The 16,104-nt window shown below is 35.2% G+C and overlaps 4 protein-coding genes and 1 long non-coding RNA gene across 6 annotated transcripts; 2 read left to right on the top strand and 3 right to left on the bottom strand.

Moving 5' to 3' along the window:
* The first annotated feature begins 234 nt into the window (after nucleotides 1–234).
* LOC113282925 (uncharacterized protein At4g14100-like) lies at nucleotides 235–1,407 on the top strand. The gene is made up of 2 exons (XM_026532034.1): nucleotides 235–810; nucleotides 940–1,407. Exons 1-2 carry the CDS (start codon nucleotides 321–323, stop codon nucleotides 1,149–1,151), a joined length of 702 nt encoding a protein of 233 aa, XP_026387819.1. The 5' UTR covers nucleotides 235–320; the 3' UTR covers nucleotides 1,152–1,407.
* A 353-nt stretch (nucleotides 1,408–1,760) lies between these two features.
* Nucleotides 1,761–6,550, bottom strand: LOC113282924. 2 transcript variants are annotated; one of them, XR_003327233.1, is made up of 6 exons: nucleotides 6,226–6,550; nucleotides 5,813–5,909; nucleotides 5,496–5,554; nucleotides 4,459–4,548; nucleotides 3,089–3,145; nucleotides 1,761–1,991 (listed from the first exon to the last, which is right to left on the bottom strand). It is a non-coding gene; the product is annotated as an uncharacterized LOC113282924 (long non-coding RNA). The 2 variants fall into 2 exon arrangements; XR_003327234.1 differs by having other exon boundaries at nucleotides 5,813–5,906.
* Nucleotides 6,551–9,190: 2,640 nt separating this feature from the next.
* LOC113282923 (uncharacterized protein At4g14100-like) lies at nucleotides 9,191–10,760 on the top strand. Its single transcript, XM_026532033.1, has 2 exons — nucleotides 9,191–9,740; nucleotides 10,402–10,760. The coding sequence occupies exons 1-2, from the start codon at nucleotides 9,266–9,268 to the stop codon at nucleotides 10,581–10,583; spliced, it is 657 nt and encodes a 218-aa protein (XP_026387818.1). The 5' UTR covers nucleotides 9,191–9,265; the 3' UTR covers nucleotides 10,584–10,760.
* A 733-nt stretch (nucleotides 10,761–11,493) lies between these two features.
* On the bottom strand, nucleotides 11,494–13,743 carry LOC113282922 (uncharacterized protein At4g14100-like). The gene is made up of 2 exons (XM_026532031.1): nucleotides 12,155–13,743; nucleotides 11,494–11,918 (listed from the first exon to the last, which is right to left on the bottom strand). Exons 1-2 carry the CDS (start codon nucleotides 12,642–12,644, stop codon nucleotides 11,731–11,733), a joined length of 678 nt encoding a protein of 225 aa, XP_026387816.1. The 5' UTR covers nucleotides 12,645–13,743; the 3' UTR covers nucleotides 11,494–11,730.
* Nucleotides 13,744–14,214: 471 nt separating this feature from the next.
* On the bottom strand, nucleotides 14,215–15,469 carry LOC113282921 (uncharacterized protein At4g14100-like). The gene is made up of 2 exons (XM_026532030.1): nucleotides 14,944–15,469; nucleotides 14,215–14,702 (listed from the first exon to the last, which is right to left on the bottom strand). The coding sequence occupies exons 1-2, from the start codon at nucleotides 15,416–15,418 to the stop codon at nucleotides 14,506–14,508; spliced, it is 672 nt and encodes a 223-aa protein (XP_026387815.1). The 5' UTR covers nucleotides 15,419–15,469; the 3' UTR covers nucleotides 14,215–14,505.
* Nucleotides 15,470–16,104: the final 635 nt, after the last annotated feature.

Raw genomic sequence — 16,104 nt, 5'->3', positions numbered from 1 at the left:
GTCCGTCCGTTGCACACCCCTACTGATGGCACATCCTTTAACCGTGTTGCTTAGTGCTTTCTACGCCATATACAATTATGCAGTCCAGATGGTGCAAGCAAAACTGAAATCTTGGCCCATCTTAAAAGCCCAGCTTCTGCAGACCAGAGAGAATCCACACAGACAACTGACAAGTGTAGAAACTAGAAAGGACTATTTCCATTTAATTAAAAAGCAAAAGCCAGTAAAGTAGAAGGATAAAATCTCCACCATCCCACCAGATTTTATTTTCCTCACCTCAACAACCATTAAAGCATTCCTTATCTTTCTTCTTTAAACCAATGGCTTCTTCTTTTGGTTCTGCAACAAAACTCACCTCCATATCATTATTTCTCTTGGCAATAATATTATTATCCCTCACAAACTCCTGCATTTCTCTATCAACAGACCCAACTCCAACACCATGGCCTCCTCAATTCCACTCCATAATGATAATGAACAACAGTGGTACACATCAAATAATCAATCTCTGGTATGATTATCCCAACGGAAGAAACTTCAACATAATCCAAAAACACCTAGGTGAGCTTCTGTATGACTTGGAATGGACCAATGGTACTTCATATATTTACACTCTTGATTCCAGCAAGAAATGCAAAACCCTGAAGTTTGATGTGGGTATTCTTACACCTGATTGGCTTGATGGTGCAAATTATTTGGGACAGCAGAAAGTAGATGGGTTTCTTTGTAATGTCTGGGAGAAGGTTGATTTCATCTGGTATTATGAAGATGTTGTCACTAAGAGACCTGTTCATTGGGTTTTCTTCACAGGTAATTTCTAACTCATTTGTGAAGTTCTAATCAAAATAAGCACTCACTTGACATCCTAAGCTAATTTTGGTTGGCTCCCAAGTGATGTATCACTAATTCTCTTGTCATTTTATTTTGCAATTTGTTTAGGAATGGAAGCTCATTTGATGACATTTGAGGTTGGAGCTGTGTTGGAAGATGAAAAATGGCAAGCGCCTGTATATTGTTTCGAGTCCGGTGAGCAAGCAGATGATGGCCCAAAACTTAAGTCGTCCGTAGTTGATAATAGTGATTCGGAGGATGTTTTCAGAAGAAAAATGTTGATCCAGAGAGGTAGAGAGGGAAGTTCCAAACAAGAGTGAACTATGCTCCTAAAATCGTTCTCATGGAAGTTACTTCAATGTTTTTTACACTCAGCTGCTAAATCATGCCAAAATATTATGTATTTACCTTTTACTTTCTTTCCATTGGTCTATGCGAGTGCCACTTGAAGCAGAGGATGAAAATGTTTTATGAAATGAATCCAGAACATTCTCTATTGCATCCTGCTTAAATGGCATTCTGTATTCATTCTCCTGGCACTGAAAAAAATATTGATTAAATATTGCTTCTGTGGAACACCAAAACGTCTATAGTGGTTATCAAGGGAAAAATATGGTTTCGTCCAAAATCCCATCCAAATATATTAATTAGTCCACACCCATTTAATTAGGTACAAATACACTGATAACCTTTAATATTTATAACTTAGACCAAATATTTTCAGTTTAGTCCATGGTGACTTATGATGACATCAACAATTTTAAATAATATAATAATAATTTTAAAATGATTTATCTTTCGAACCGCTCATCCAAAATTCAGAAACTTTATATATTCGGAAAGCTCTTTTCGAAAGCTACAAAAAGAGTATCCATATGACTATATAATTTTCATTTTAAAAAAAATCTTAGTTTACATTGGTGTACAAACATTACAAAAATCAAAAAAAAAAAAGAATTCAAAGATAACACAAGGTGTACCAGTTTGTACACCACATACAATTTTCCACCTAAGCATCACTAAGAAACATGCTATTAAAATCTAACACATAGCAAGTACCTAAACACATGGTAAGTATGCTGTTCAAATCCAGAAAAGCGTCTATCTATGGAACATGTCCATTGTTCTTCTCCACTTTCTTAAGCTCCCTCGAAAAGTACCTAAACACATAATAAGCATGCTATTAAAATCACCTCATGATATCGAAAAACAACAACTTAGGGTTTCATCAAGAATTAGTTTTTTATTTTTTATTTTTGAGAGAGCACACTGATGTACAATTATGTACACACCTACAAAAATCTAACATCCATACCCACAAAACAGACCATATATTACAATGGTGTGTAACTATATACACACATAAAAAATCCAACTAATCCAATATTCATACACACAAAACTGGTCATATATAATATTGAGATTGTACAATGGTGTGCACACCAACAAAAATCAACAAATCCAACATACATAACCACAAAAAAGGTCATAAAATCATGAGAGAGCATAATGGTGTACAACAATATACAGACTTACAAAAGTCGATCATCTATACTCACAAAACATGCATATAGTGTTGAGATAGCACAGTGGTGTACAACTATGTACGCACCTATAAAAAATTTAAAACAAACAAACATCCATTCCCACAAACAACTAATATATATTGCTAAGATTGTACAATGGTGTACAACTATGTACACACCTACAAAAACCCAAAAAACCCAACATATATACCAAAAAAATCCATAAAATAATGAGAGAGTATAATGGTATACAACTATGTACACACCTACAAAAATTCCAACACCTGTACACATTAGTGCTTTCCCTAATTTTTGGGTTGTATACATAAATATAAGTGCACTCTATGTACACACCACTAAACCCTTTGATGCTTATAAATCCCTGAATTTTACTACCTAACTAAGACTCGGGGTGATGATACCCGACATTGGAAGAATTCTATGTTTGTTGTCTATAGACAAGTCCAAATGAAAGCACTATTTTATTAGATTTCAGATTCATAATAATTGCAGAAATGAAGTGCACAACTTACAACAAGTACGTATGATAAAACTAGTGCACTAAAAAGTACAATGCGCATAACCGGTGTACAAACAAGTGTACCTTGTACAACGGGTATAATAAAAAAAATGCACATAAAGATTCTACCAGTCTTTAACCTTTCAAAAGAATATCTTCACATATTTCACAAGGAATAAATGGTTAGAGGGGGCATAAATGAAGAATGTACCTTGCCAACTTCACTATCAAGAGATGCAACTCGTTTTCTTGTTGACGATATCGTTATCTACAGAAAGAAAATATATGCAATCACGAAAAGCCAAGATAGGATGAAAGAAAATATAAGACAAATAAAGTAGAAAAACAAGGGTAACAAGAAAATAGTAGTGAACATAAAATATATTTTGCACATTGACCATTTAAAAATAAAATTCTATTGATTATGGACTTTTCAGAAAGAATTTATGAGCTACTAAAATTATTGGTTATTCTCGACGTAGCTTTAACTCAATGAAAAAAAGATAATGATGCCAAAAAAATCACCTAAACAAGTATTCATAAAGAAAATATTATCTTAGCGTTAAATTCATCATGTATGCAACTATATATGTACACATTAACAATTAACAGGTGTATAATTATGTACATAATGACAAATAAACATGTGTATAATCCTGTACAGATTAAGAATCTACAGGTTTACAACTATGTCACATTAAGAGCCACAAAATATGCTTGTTTTCTGAGTCGGGGCACGTCTAGAGCTAATACATCTCGTACTCAATTTATTCTCCTGTCAACACATCACTGGCTCCTAACAAGATGCATTTCTAAGTCCATTAATTGATATCTCCTAGAAGTTTTTTTCCGATCTAAACGACTATGTTACAGCAGATCTAGCTAAACAAATCATTTACCAAACTTATTGTCATAGTCACAAAATTCATTATTACAAAAAGAGGGACATGCATAAGAAGAAAATCAACAACAACCAACTTCTAGGAATTCATCCAAGAAGCATCAAAGACAATTCTTTAAAATATTTTGAAATAACAAACCAAATAAACTGGAAAAAGAAAGACCACGACGATGTACCCAATTGCTACACAGGAAAAATTATGCGCATCAACAGGTGTAAAAATATGTGTACATTAACGATCAATGGTGTACAATTTTGTGCATATTAAGAGGTGTAAAAATATGTACACACTAAATATCAGCATGTGTACAATTGTGTACACATTGAACATCACCATGTATACCTTCTGTTACACCCCATTTTTAACAACAAAACAGATATGATGTTAACACAGCAATAGAAGGAAAACGAAATCATCAACCAATGCCATCTTAAATGTGGTATATTCTTAAAAATAAAATTACAACTAAGTATTTCCGACACTGAAACCACTTACTGGGTAAATAAGAAGCACTTGAATAGATGGTGTGATCTACTTCAAAGGTATTAATAAATTAACAAAATCTTATATATGTATACAAACAAAAAAAAAATCACGAAATTAATCGTGTCAATAAAACTAATACTGGGTCACATGCAACCAAATTTAGAAGTACTAAAAGAGATTGCAGTCATCTTACTTCATGTTTTTGGATCCTGTAGAATGCCTTACGCTTCCCAATTCCCACCTTTACCAAGATTCTAACACAATAGCATCATATTTCATCTCCCTATGCAATATAAAGTAGTTTAGTTATGGTTAAAACATGAACTGTTGTACACTATTAAACCAAAAGCCAATGAATTATTTTCGTAATTGTATTACGCATCAATAAATTGCTCTGAATGAAAAAAATATAAACAAAAAATAATTAAACTACAGTCTACAGAATTATGTCCAACTTCAAAAAGAATCAACACGGTGTACAACTAAAATGTAAACAAAAAACAACTAAACAAAAAGATGGCACAATGGTGTACAACTATGTACAAACCTACAACGGTGTACAAGTATGTACACATTAACAATCAACATGTATAGAAGTATGTAGACATGACTAGAAAAGTTTTATATTGAAAATGGAAGTACCATGGACGGCTGGCTGGGTACACTTTGGCCACCATCACTTGTGGGAGGAGGATAGACTATCTGTTCACATGAGGGAGGATGACTATCTGTTCAACAACATCACTTGGGTACAAAACAGACCACAATTCCTAAAATGCAAGTGTAATGAGTATCTTAACCCCTGCCTTAACTGCTTATGCTTACCTAGTTACCATTTACTAAGCATGAGAAAAAAAAATGTTTAAATAAGCGTCAGTAACACTAAGAATATTGTGGTCTAGACATGAAACCATGAAATGCCGTAAAATGCTAGCACTCATACGCATGTAGTATACTATGCAGTAGGTTCCACCTTGAAGATACAAGCTTGTGGTTTTACATTCCTCGAACCCCTATCCCTATTTTTCACGTATATGAACTTTTGCAGTAGGTTCCACTATCATCTTAACACTCCGTACTAGTTTATCATGAGCAATAGGTATCTAAAGGTCATCTCCATTCATTTGCATCTTTTCTAGTTCCTTATTGTAGCACCAAGAAGTAAATAGTTAAATGGTTACCATGATATATACACGCGGAGCATGCAGATCCAGAAAATAAACACAGTACCTCCGAATATCGGCTCTCCGCTCCTCCTTGGGAAATGGAATGCATCAGAAATAAAATGACTGTATAAAGAAAAATTGAACACTATGTCAATTATGACTCTTTCAGTAAATCGGTAGACTCAACTTATCTAAATAGTAAACACTGAGCATATCTGCCTATTAGTAAATCCAACAGTAAACTAAGTTGTGAAAGTAGTTTTTGGCCATGAGTGACTACATAAACGTCATTAATACAAGATTTCCATGATTCAAATGCTTCCAGATAAAGAAAACCATAGTTACAGTAAGCAGATGTGATCTTTAAAAGAAATTACATACATCAACATCTTCCTCTCTGACACCATATCTCTTGAAAGTGTTCAAAGCTCCATCTAACAGCAACCTTGTCACAACCTCATTAAACCTCAACACACTACTGAAAAAAATCAAAGATCTCAATCACTTATCCCTATTCACCGAATTAAGCTTAAAACAAAAGAAAAACAAATCAAAATTTACCAAAAACCTAAAATAAAAAAATCAATTTGAAATAAGCTAAAAAAACAGCTTAAAAACCTTAATTTCATCAAGATTCAGAAACAATAAACGTTTTGTTCAATTGAAATTGAAAATAGTGATACAAGGTCGAGCAGATTTTTGATCGACCAAAGAAGCCGATATCCAAAACCGATAAAAATTTAAATCGAACAGGAGATGATTGACTAATGAGTAATTAAAGATGAAATAGGAACCTGAAAACTAATAGAATGAAGATTGATTCTGACATATAGAAGATCTGAACCTCCTCCTTCACGCTGATCAATACATAAACCTCACCACTGATGGGGTGCATTCTTTCTCAATTTTGATGGTTCCAGAGACAAAATGGACCGAGAAGATCAAGAGATTGAGATAAAAATCCTTGCAATTAGAAAGGAGCAATCAAGCAAAACAGAGTGAAGAACTAAAACCTAAAGCTTCATTGTCGCTGCAGAGCTCTTCCAATTGAGAACATCAAAGTGAATAAATGATCTGTGAACAAATGAATATGGGATGATATTAGAGTCATTTTTGGCATGGAAGAAAAGAGTTTTGGATTGAATCGTTAAAGAAAGGATTAACTCTTTTTGGATTTGGTAAATTTGGACCTCCTAGTACCGGGCTTGAGAGGGAAGGACGAAACTGTCTAAAGCCCAACAAGTTTGGGATTAAAAGTAAATTTCTACGATTATTAATCAGTTATGTATGGTCTTTGAACTGGTGTCTAACCTGGGCTTTAGTCCCGACAGTCCTCCCGGTCCACAAGCTTAAAAAAAAGGTTACTAAATATTGTGCCTGATCATGGCTATTATCCCGGGCCTATGAAGAAATTCAGGCATGGTCCGTCTCTATTTTACTTTTAAGGGTATTATTCTACTAGAAGTAGAAGTTAAAAGTCAATTCTATAATTTTTAAAAGGTCATTATGGAATTGTTTATTGTTTAAGTCGAAAAGTAATTCTTAATAGCCTGTTTGGATGCAAAAGTAGAAGTCAGAAGTGTTTCTCCGGAAACAGAAGTCCAGATTTTTTGCTTCACAAAAAGTCGACTTTTCTGTTTCCGGAAGTCATTCTGAAATTCTACACCCAAACCGACTTCTTGCTTTTTGACTTCTAGAAGTCAAAAATCTACTTCTGGATGTGTATCCAAACGCGCTACACTGGTATCTAAACAGGCTATAAGTCAAATTTCAAAAGTCCATAATAGACTATTTTATTTCAAGAAGTCATTCTGAAATTTGGTTCCCAATCAAACTTCTGATTTTTTTCACTTTTGGAAATCGGAATACAACTATTTAAAATGTATCCTGACCTTTTACTTTTACAGTGTTAGAAGATATATTTGAATTAGGATCAGTTATGTTGATAAGGTTAGAAATCAGTTATGTTGGTTAGAGTCAGTTTCATAATTGTAGCATATTTAAGGAATGACTTTTGTATGTTAATGTATTATCTTGATTATCATCAATATAATCCGTGTGTTCTTCATCATGTTTTCACTCTCTGCCCGATCTCTATGCCAATCCAACAGTGGTATCAGATCTAGGGTAGAGAAAGGGTAGAGAGTGATTATTTAAGGAGACAAAATTGAAAGTGAAGATATTGAAGTTTGAAAACTTATGTCCTTAAAAATTGAAGTTCGGAAAGCAAATGTATGTGAAGAAATCAATGATGATGATGATGACGCCGTTCTTATGATGATGTTGGTATTATGAATGTTTGAATTAAGGGGATGATGCAGAGAACTCTTATTATTTGTTGCCAAGAATTATTTTCATGGTGTTTCTGTCCATGAATGTGTTCGAGTTTCATGGTGTTTCTATCCATGATTGTATTCGATTCTTTGTATAAGTGGGCATATCTGTAGTGATTGTCAGGGAGTTGGATAATTTGCAAATTGTCCGAGAAATGCTTCAAGTTTTTCGTATGAGAAGGTAGGTTTGTCTACAAGTGAAAAAAGTAGTCAAAGTAGGGGAATATTCATTTCATGTCATCCAACAAGCAAGTGTAAGAGAACCGCAGTTCTGACATGTTGGATAGATGACGGGTTTGAAAGGCATCAAGGAATGATTCATATGTATACTCTGCGAGTAAATGTAATAGAACCACAGTTCTAGAGAAAGGATGGTATGTAAGCATATTGATCTCCGAAGCAGAGTTAGTCGTGAATTAATTTTCATGTATGTAGTTGGCTATCCATGTAGGCGTCTTTTCATGTAAACTGAACACTACAAATGTTTCAGTTTAAGGGAGTGGGTTAGAAGATATATTTGAATTAGGATCAGTTATGTTGGTTAGAGTCAGTTTCATAGTTGTAGCGTATTTAAGGAATGACTTTTGTATGTTAATGTATTATCTTGATTATCATCAATGTAATCCGTGTGTTCTTCGTCATGTTTTCACTCTCTGCCCGATCTCTATGCCAATCCAACAGGAGCGTTCTTTTCGGGGAATTGGGAGCTAAGGAGACCAATTCCGAGCGGCGCAATTCCCCAACCGAACACCGAAAATCTCATAACTAGATTCTACAGAAGTCCAATTCCGCCGAAATAACTTATTTTTAATAGATTGGAAGTTGAAAAATAATCTGATTCTGGAAATCCAAAAATAACTTCTCAACATGTATCCAAATACGCTTATTTTACAAAGTTATCACTTCATTTATTCTTCCTCTTTTATCCGTTATTAGTGTTTAATATATTTTAAATCGGCTTTTGTTAAGTTGTATACCCGTATACATGTTAAGGTTTGATAAAGAATTATTTTATTTCTTTGAAAATTGTGTTCTTTTTATCTTATCTACTAGAAATTGGTTTTTTTTACACTAAAAACAACAAATTTTGTTCCTAATGTAAAAAATTACTGTTTTCAATACAAAAAAAACAAACAAATCTTGTTTCCAATGCAAGATATTATTATTTTAGTGAATCTTAACATGTATACGGCATACAAGTTAACAATAACCTTTAAAATCACATCTCAAAGTAACAAATAACAATCAGCAGCACGGCATAATCCTTAAAAAGAAGTGTTCGGCAACACAAAAAGAATGGCACGGCATTTCAAAAAGCTCCAACTATAGCATTTCAAAAAGCGGATATTTCATAAAGAAGTGGTCCATCCAGGCAACGTGGCATGCGAAGACATGATTTTTATTAGGCAAACCTTTATCCTCAACTGCAGCTGTGGGGTAGAAGAAGCGTGAATCTCCTCAACTACTCTGCAAACCAAAATTCACTTTGAGAAAATCGAAAATGGCCTCTTCTTCAATTTCTTCACTTTACTCTTTCATGTTATTCTTCTCTTTGCTCTTTGTCTCCGTCTCCTCATCCAGAACCATCCAATCCAATGACCCAACACCAACACCATGGCCACATCAGTTCCACTCAATCTTAGTGATGAATTTCAGTGGATCAAATGAAATCATAAATCTCTGGTATGATTGGACCAATGGAAGAAACTTCAACATTATCCAGAAACAACTCGGTGGGATTACATATGATTGTGAATGGAATAATGGGACTTCATTTTTCTGGACAAGTGATAAGAAATGTTCAAATGCTCAGTTAGAAGTTGGTATTCTTACGCCAAATTGGCTTGATGGTGCTAATTATTTGGGGCAACAGAAAATTGATGGGTTTCTTTGTAATGTCTGGGAGAAAGCTGATTTCATTACGTATTATGAAGATGTTGTCACTAAAAGACCCGTTCACTGGGTTTTCTACACAAGTAATTTTCATTTATAATTTTGGTGGATTTCTCATTAAACAAATGTCTGGGAATTTTTAATTATTAAATTAAGAATAAGAAAACTTGGAATTTGTTTGATAAATCATCTGTATGTATATGTTCAGTGATTAGTCTATTAGATTGGGGTCAATAGTTCTGAACAAACCGTGATAGATTTTCAAGGCTCGAAAGCCGCTAGATAATGGCTAGATAATGGCGTTCACTGTCTAGATTCAAGACTGACCCAGATAAGTAATGGGGTACTGGTTTAGCAAACTTAGACACATACACACTGCAAGCAATTGATGGGGTCTGGTATTGCACTCATATTGAACTTGCATCGTGATGCTTCGGTGGTGAATTGAGGTAGTATTTTGATGGCATGAGTGGTATGTTCAGAGGGGTTTGGCTGCCCATTCAGGTTACTGCTTTAGGACCCCTAGCTCAATGTGGCTGGTCACCACTTCAAATCCCCTTGTTCAAAGTCATTTGAAGGTTTCTTACGTGGCTCCGATTACTATAATAGGTCCCCTGTATAACTGCATTAGTCAGATTACAAACAAGAATTGCACGACACTTGAAAAGGACCTCCTTGTTAATTTCCATCGATATCTTCCAAGTGAACTGTATTAACACCTACATTTGCATTTTCTGCCCGCAGGAAGGTCAGCCCATGTGATGACATTTGAAGTGGGAGCAGTTTTAGGGGATGAACACTGGCAAGCCCCTTCATATTGTTTCGAGGGGACAGAAAAAGAAGATAATGACTCAGATGGGATTATTGAGAGCTCCATGGAGGGTGTTTTGAGAAGTAAAATGGGGGGTTTGAACATGTACTTGTAAGTTGTAAGTCTACTTGATTTTTTCTGAGAATTAGTTGTAGCTCTGGATCAAACGACTTAGGTTTGTATTTTCTGAAACATAATGTTCTGCTTTCTTCTAATAGTATGTTGTCTCAAGTCATCACATCTCCAAATGACAGTTGATAATGAAAAAGCTTTATTATGGTCTCTGTTAGCATTTTGTGTTTTCCATTTTTAAGTGTATCATCTTGCAGAAGGAGTAAAATGTACTCTTATCCTGTCAGTGATCTTATATCGTGCCTGGCAGATACATCACCGGAGTATTTCAGTTGCATTGGTTTACAACTGTGTACCACATAAGAATGCGACTGTTATCTCTCCGATGAAAGTCTTTCTCAAGACTGAAAGGGCCTAATTGCACTTGTTGCGGCTCAACATAATCCTAGAAAAGTAATTAAGAGCTTCGAAATACTCAATGTTGAGTCCAACATTTCAAGGATAAGTTGAGCTGCCACAAGTGCACTCTATCACTTCCTTATGCGGTGATTAGTATCATATACTCCCTTCGTCCCACTATTAAGTGACCTAGTTCAAGTTTGCACAATTTTTAAAGCAAGCAAGGGAAAAGAGTACTTTTAAGCATTTCTTACAGTTATACCCTTATGGATAATAACTAGTGAAATTTTGAAATGATTTATCTCTCAAACTACACCACGGATGTTCGCAAACTTCGTACCATTGAAAAACATTTTATAACACCAATGTAACGAATATAAACATGCCTATCAAATTATGCATATTTCTTATATTTCTTATACCTTGTTTAGTGATATAGGTCACTTATTATGGGACAAAATCTAAAAGTAAATAGATCACTTAATAGTGGGACAGAGGGAGTAATTCCGGATAAACACCCCAATCTAGCTAGTAACAAAGCAAACAATCAACAATGGCAGTAGCAGAAAGAGCAAACATGGTTAATAATCTTGCAAGCATTTCAAAACAATACATAGCCGGGCAGGGTTTGAGAAGAAATTTGATCTTCTGGCACAAGTAGGTAATTCTCTTCAAACTATGGTTAAAATTTGAAGAAATTTTAACCATAAGTAGCTAGAAAGTAAATACACAATATTTTGGCATGAAAACCATTCAGTTCAGTCCCTCTTGTTTGAAGCTTCAATTAACTCTCAAAATTCCTGAATCAACATTTTTCTTTTAACAAGATCCATTGACGAACCACTATTATCGACTACAGAGTTAAGTTGTGAGCTATCATCTGCTTGCTCACCGGACTCGAAACAGTAAACAGGCGCTTGCCATTTTGCATCTTCCAGCACAGCTCCAACCTCAAATGTCATCAAATGACCTTCCATTCCTGAATAAATTGTCATATAAACTTTCAAGAGGTAAGCAAACTTAACTCAGGGTTTCCACAATCAGGAAAAAGTTGCAAAGAGTAATAACAGGCTCGCGGTTGCGAAAATGTTCGAAAAATAAAAGTTCATCTGTACAACTGAAAACTTAAACTGATAAAGGAGAATCAACTTCCTCCTTTTGACACCAAGAAAAAGAACTGTTAAATAATAGACTTAGCAAATGAGTTAGAATTACCAGTGTAGAAAGCCCAATGAACAGGTCTCTTAGTGACAACATCTTCATAATACCAAATGAAATCAACCTTCTCCCAGACATTACAGAGAAACCCATCCATTCTTCGTTGTCCCAAATAATTTGCACCATGAAGCCAATCAGGTGTAAGAATACCAAAACCTACCTTCACGGTTTTGCATTTCTTGTTGGCATCAAGAGTGTAAACAAATTTAGTGCCATTGTTCCATTCTAAGTCATACAGCAGCTCACCCAATTGATTTTGAATGATGTTGAAGTTTCTTCCATTGGGATAATCATACCAGAGATCAAAAATTTGATTTGTACCACTGGTGTTATATATCATAATGGAGTGGAATTGAGGAGGCCATGGTGTTGGAGTTGGGTATGTTGATTGAGAAAAGGAGAAATTTGTGAGAAATAATATAAGTATTGCCAAGAAGAAGATTGATATGGAGGTGAGATTTGTTGCAGAACCAAAAGAAGCAGCCATTATCGTTGGTCTAGAGTAGAAAGATAAGGAATGCTTTAATGGTTGTTGAGATGAGGAAAATAAAATCTGGTGGGATGGTGGAGATTTTATCCAAATGGAAAGTGACAACCTTTCTAGTTTCTACACTAGTCTGTACGGTAGACACTGTAGTTTTTCTTTGTAAAGCGGATATTTCAGAAAGAAGTGGTCCATCTATGCCCATGGGCAATCTGTCATGCCAAGACATTATTAGGCAAACTTTTATCTTCGACTGCAACTGTGGGGAAGAAGAAGAAGAAGAACCCATCACCATCAATCTCTTCAACTACCCTTCATCTTCTTCCACACTAATTATCTGGAAATCAAAATTCACTTTCAGAAAATCGAAAATGGTCTCTTCTTCCACCAGTTATTCACTTTACTCCTTCATGCTCTTCTCCTTGCTCTTTGTCTCTGTCTCTGTCTCCTCATCCAGAACCATCCAATCCAATGACCCAACACCAACACCATGTCCTAGTTATGAATTTCAGTGGATCAAATCAAATCATAAATCTCTGGTATGATTGGCCTAATGGAAGAAACGTCCAAATCAGACAAAAGCAACTTGGTGAGATTATATATGATTGTGAATGGAATAATGGGACTTCATTTTTCTGGACAAGTGATAAAAAATGTTCAAGTGCCCAGTTGGAAGTTGGTATTCTTACACCAAATTGGCTCGACGGTGCTAATTATTTGAGGCAACGAAAATTTGATGGGTTTCTTTGTAATATCTGGGAGAAAACTGATTTCATCACGTATTATGAAGATGTTGTCACTAAAAGACCTGTTCACTGGGTTTTCTACACAGGTAATTTTCATTATTATTTTGGTCTAATATTTGTCCAACGTTAGTGCATGCAGGAAGGACAACCCATGTGATGACATTTGAAGTGGGAGCAGTTTTAGAGGATGAACACTGGCAAGCCCCTACATATTGTTTCGACGGGACAGAAAAAGAGGATAATGGCTCGGATGGGATTGTTGAGAGCTCCATGGAGGGTGTTTTGAGAAGTAAAATGGTGGGATTGAACAAGTACTTGATTTTCATTTTTCTGAGAATTAGTTGTAGCTCTGATCAGGGAACTTAATTATTCCTTTTCTGAAACATAATGTACTGCTTTCCTCTATTAATATGTAGTCTCAAATCATCACATCTCTAAATGACAGTTGACAGTGGAAGCTTTATTGGAACTGATGGCCTCTGTTACTGTTAGCATTTCTCAAAGTTGTTATGTTTGGTAATGTTATCTTTGCCTATCAGTGATCCAGAGACAACAGATACATCACCGGAGTATTTCGGTTGCACTGGTTTACAACTATGTACAACATATAAGAATGTAACCATTATCTCTTCGGCGAAAGTCCTTCTCAAGATCAAAAGGGTCTAAAGGCACTTGTAGCGGCTCAGCGTAATCCTGGAAAAGCTATAAAGAACTGTGTCAGACTCAGTGTTGAGTCGTCCAGCTTTTCTAGGATAAGTTGAGCTGCCGCAAGTGCATTTAAGAATAAACAATCCAATTGGCAGAGTAAACAATCAACAATGACATAGTAGCAGAAAATGCACCAGCTATCAAGGGTGAATACTGATATAGAGAATGTCATCTTAAGCCTGTCAAAGAAATTACCTTTCTCGAGTCATCCGACTTATTCAAGGAACACTAACATTTTAATTCTCTGCTTTAAGTGGCATACACCAATGTAAACAAAGTAGCTAGAAGGCAAATAGTATTTGGTATGATTTTTCAGCCGAGTGCAAGGAACTTAAAATCAAGTTCCATGAGAACGATTTAAGGAGAAAGGGAGGAACTATGCCCTCTTGTTTGAAGCTTCACTCTACCTCTCAGACTTCCTTCAACCTCTGAATCAACATTTTTCTTTTAAAAAGATCCTCTGCTGGACCACTATTATCAACTATAGAGTTAAGCTGTGAGCTATCATCTGCTTGCTCACCGGACTCGAAACAGTATACAGGTGCTTGCCATTTTGCATCTTCCAGCACAGCTCCAACCTCAAATGTCATCAAATGACCTTCCATTCCTGAATTAATTGTCAGATAAAATGTCACGAAAACAACTGATACATCATCACTTGGGAGATAAGCAAAACTAACCTAGGATACCACAATTTTATCAGGAGAAAGGTGCAAAGAGTACTAACAGGCTCACAGTTGCGAAATGTTTGAAAATAAAACTTCACTTGTGCAACTAGAAACTTAAACTGATAGAGGAGACGGCTATTTGCCTGCTACATATTTGTTTAAAAAATGAGTTAGAATTACCATTGTAGAAAGTCCAATGAACAGGTCTCTTAGTGACAACATCTTCATAATACCAAATGAAATCAACTTTCTCCCAGACATTACAAAGAAACCCATCCATTGTTCGTTGTCCCAAATAATGTGCACCATGAAGAAAATCAGGTGTAAGAATACCCACATCAAACTTCAAGGTTTGGCATTTCTTGTTGGCATCAAGAGTGTAAATAAATGAAGTACCATTGTTCCATTCTAAGTCATAAACATGGTCACCCAATTGTCTTTGAATAATATTGAAGTTTCTTCCTTTGGGATAATCATACCAGAGACTGTTTATTTGAAGTGTACCACTGGTGTTATATATCATAATTGAGTGGAATTGAGGAGGCCATGGTGTTGGAGTTGGGTATGTTGATTCAGAAATGGAGGAGTTTGTGAGAGATAATAATATTATTGCCAAAAAAGAGATTACTTTTGTTGCAGAACCAAAACTTGCCATTGGTTTGAAGAAAAAAGGTAAAAGGAATGGTACCGGTAGAGAATGGAGGATAATAAAATCTGGTGGGGAAAGATTTTAGCCTTTTCTTGTAGATAATGATTATGATTTATTTTTACTTTCTACATTAGTATTTATTTTCAATTTTTACTAAGGAGGACCACAAGATGTAGTATTTCTTTTTTTTGGGTTTTAATACGTGAGAACTGTCAAGAGAGAGAGAGTCTCTGAGGATCGGGAGACCAAATGAGTCAACCCAACTAAAACACGGTGTTTTGTTTCAATCTTAATCTCTTAATCTTGCTACGAATTTTATCTGCAATCTTTGATTTATTTTCAATGGATCTTGTGGAATTATCTTTTGAAAACTATTCTTTTGTTTTTGTTAATTCTTTTCATCTTTTCATTGGATCTTGTGGAAACATCCTTTGAAATTTTACGTAAGTTTTATTTTAGTCTCATGTCATTTAGTTTTCTGGATGTTTTTAATAGGTATTTAAGTGCTTCACTGGATCTTTTGGAAACATCCGTGTGAAAACTTATTCTTTAATCTCTTTCTCTTGCATGGAGTAGGTTTTTTCTTACCTTGCAGTCAAGGTAGTTAATATCGTGTATCGATCTCGTATCGTTCGGGTCTGATACACCTATACAAAAGATAATATTGGTTGTCATCGGCGGTACATCATTTA

The sequence above is a fragment of the Papaver somniferum genome, chromosome 5 (genome assembly GCF_003573695.1).
Source record: "Papaver somniferum cultivar HN1 chromosome 5, ASM357369v1, whole genome shotgun sequence".
Taxonomy (NCBI): domain Eukaryota; kingdom Viridiplantae; phylum Streptophyta; class Magnoliopsida; order Ranunculales; family Papaveraceae; genus Papaver; species Papaver somniferum.
This window is presented reverse-complemented; position numbering and strand designations above follow the sequence as displayed.

Excerpts from the sequence above, each read along its gene's own strand:
- LOC113282925 (XM_026532034.1), top strand. The coding sequence starts at position 321 with ATGGCTTCTTCTTTTGGTTCTGCAACAAAACTCACCTCCATATCATTA. Across the intron at positions 811-939 it reads TCATTGGGTTTTCTTCACAG|GAATGGAAGCTCATTTGATG; the intron begins GTAATTTCTAAC and ends CAATTTGTTTAG.
- LOC113282923 (XM_026532033.1), top strand. The coding sequence starts at position 9,266 with ATGGCCTCTTCTTCAATTTCTTCACTTTACTCTTTCATGTTATTCTTC. Across the intron at positions 9,741-10,401 it reads TCACTGGGTTTTCTACACAA|GAAGGTCAGCCCATGTGATG; the intron begins GTAATTTTCATT and ends TTCTGCCCGCAG.
- LOC113282922 (XM_026532031.1), bottom strand. The coding sequence starts at position 12,644 with ATGGCTGCTTCTTTTGGTTCTGCAACAAATCTCACCTCCATATCAATC. Across the intron at positions 11,919-12,154 it reads TCATTGGGCTTTCTACACTG|GAATGGAAGGTCATTTGATG; the intron begins GTAATTCTAACT and ends CAATTTATTCAG.
- LOC113282921 (XM_026532030.1), bottom strand. The coding sequence starts at position 15,418 with ATGGCAAGTTTTGGTTCTGCAACAAAAGTAATCTCTTTTTTGGCAATA. Across the intron at positions 14,703-14,943 it reads TCATTGGACTTTCTACAATG|GAATGGAAGGTCATTTGATG; the intron begins GTAATTCTAACT and ends CAATTAATTCAG.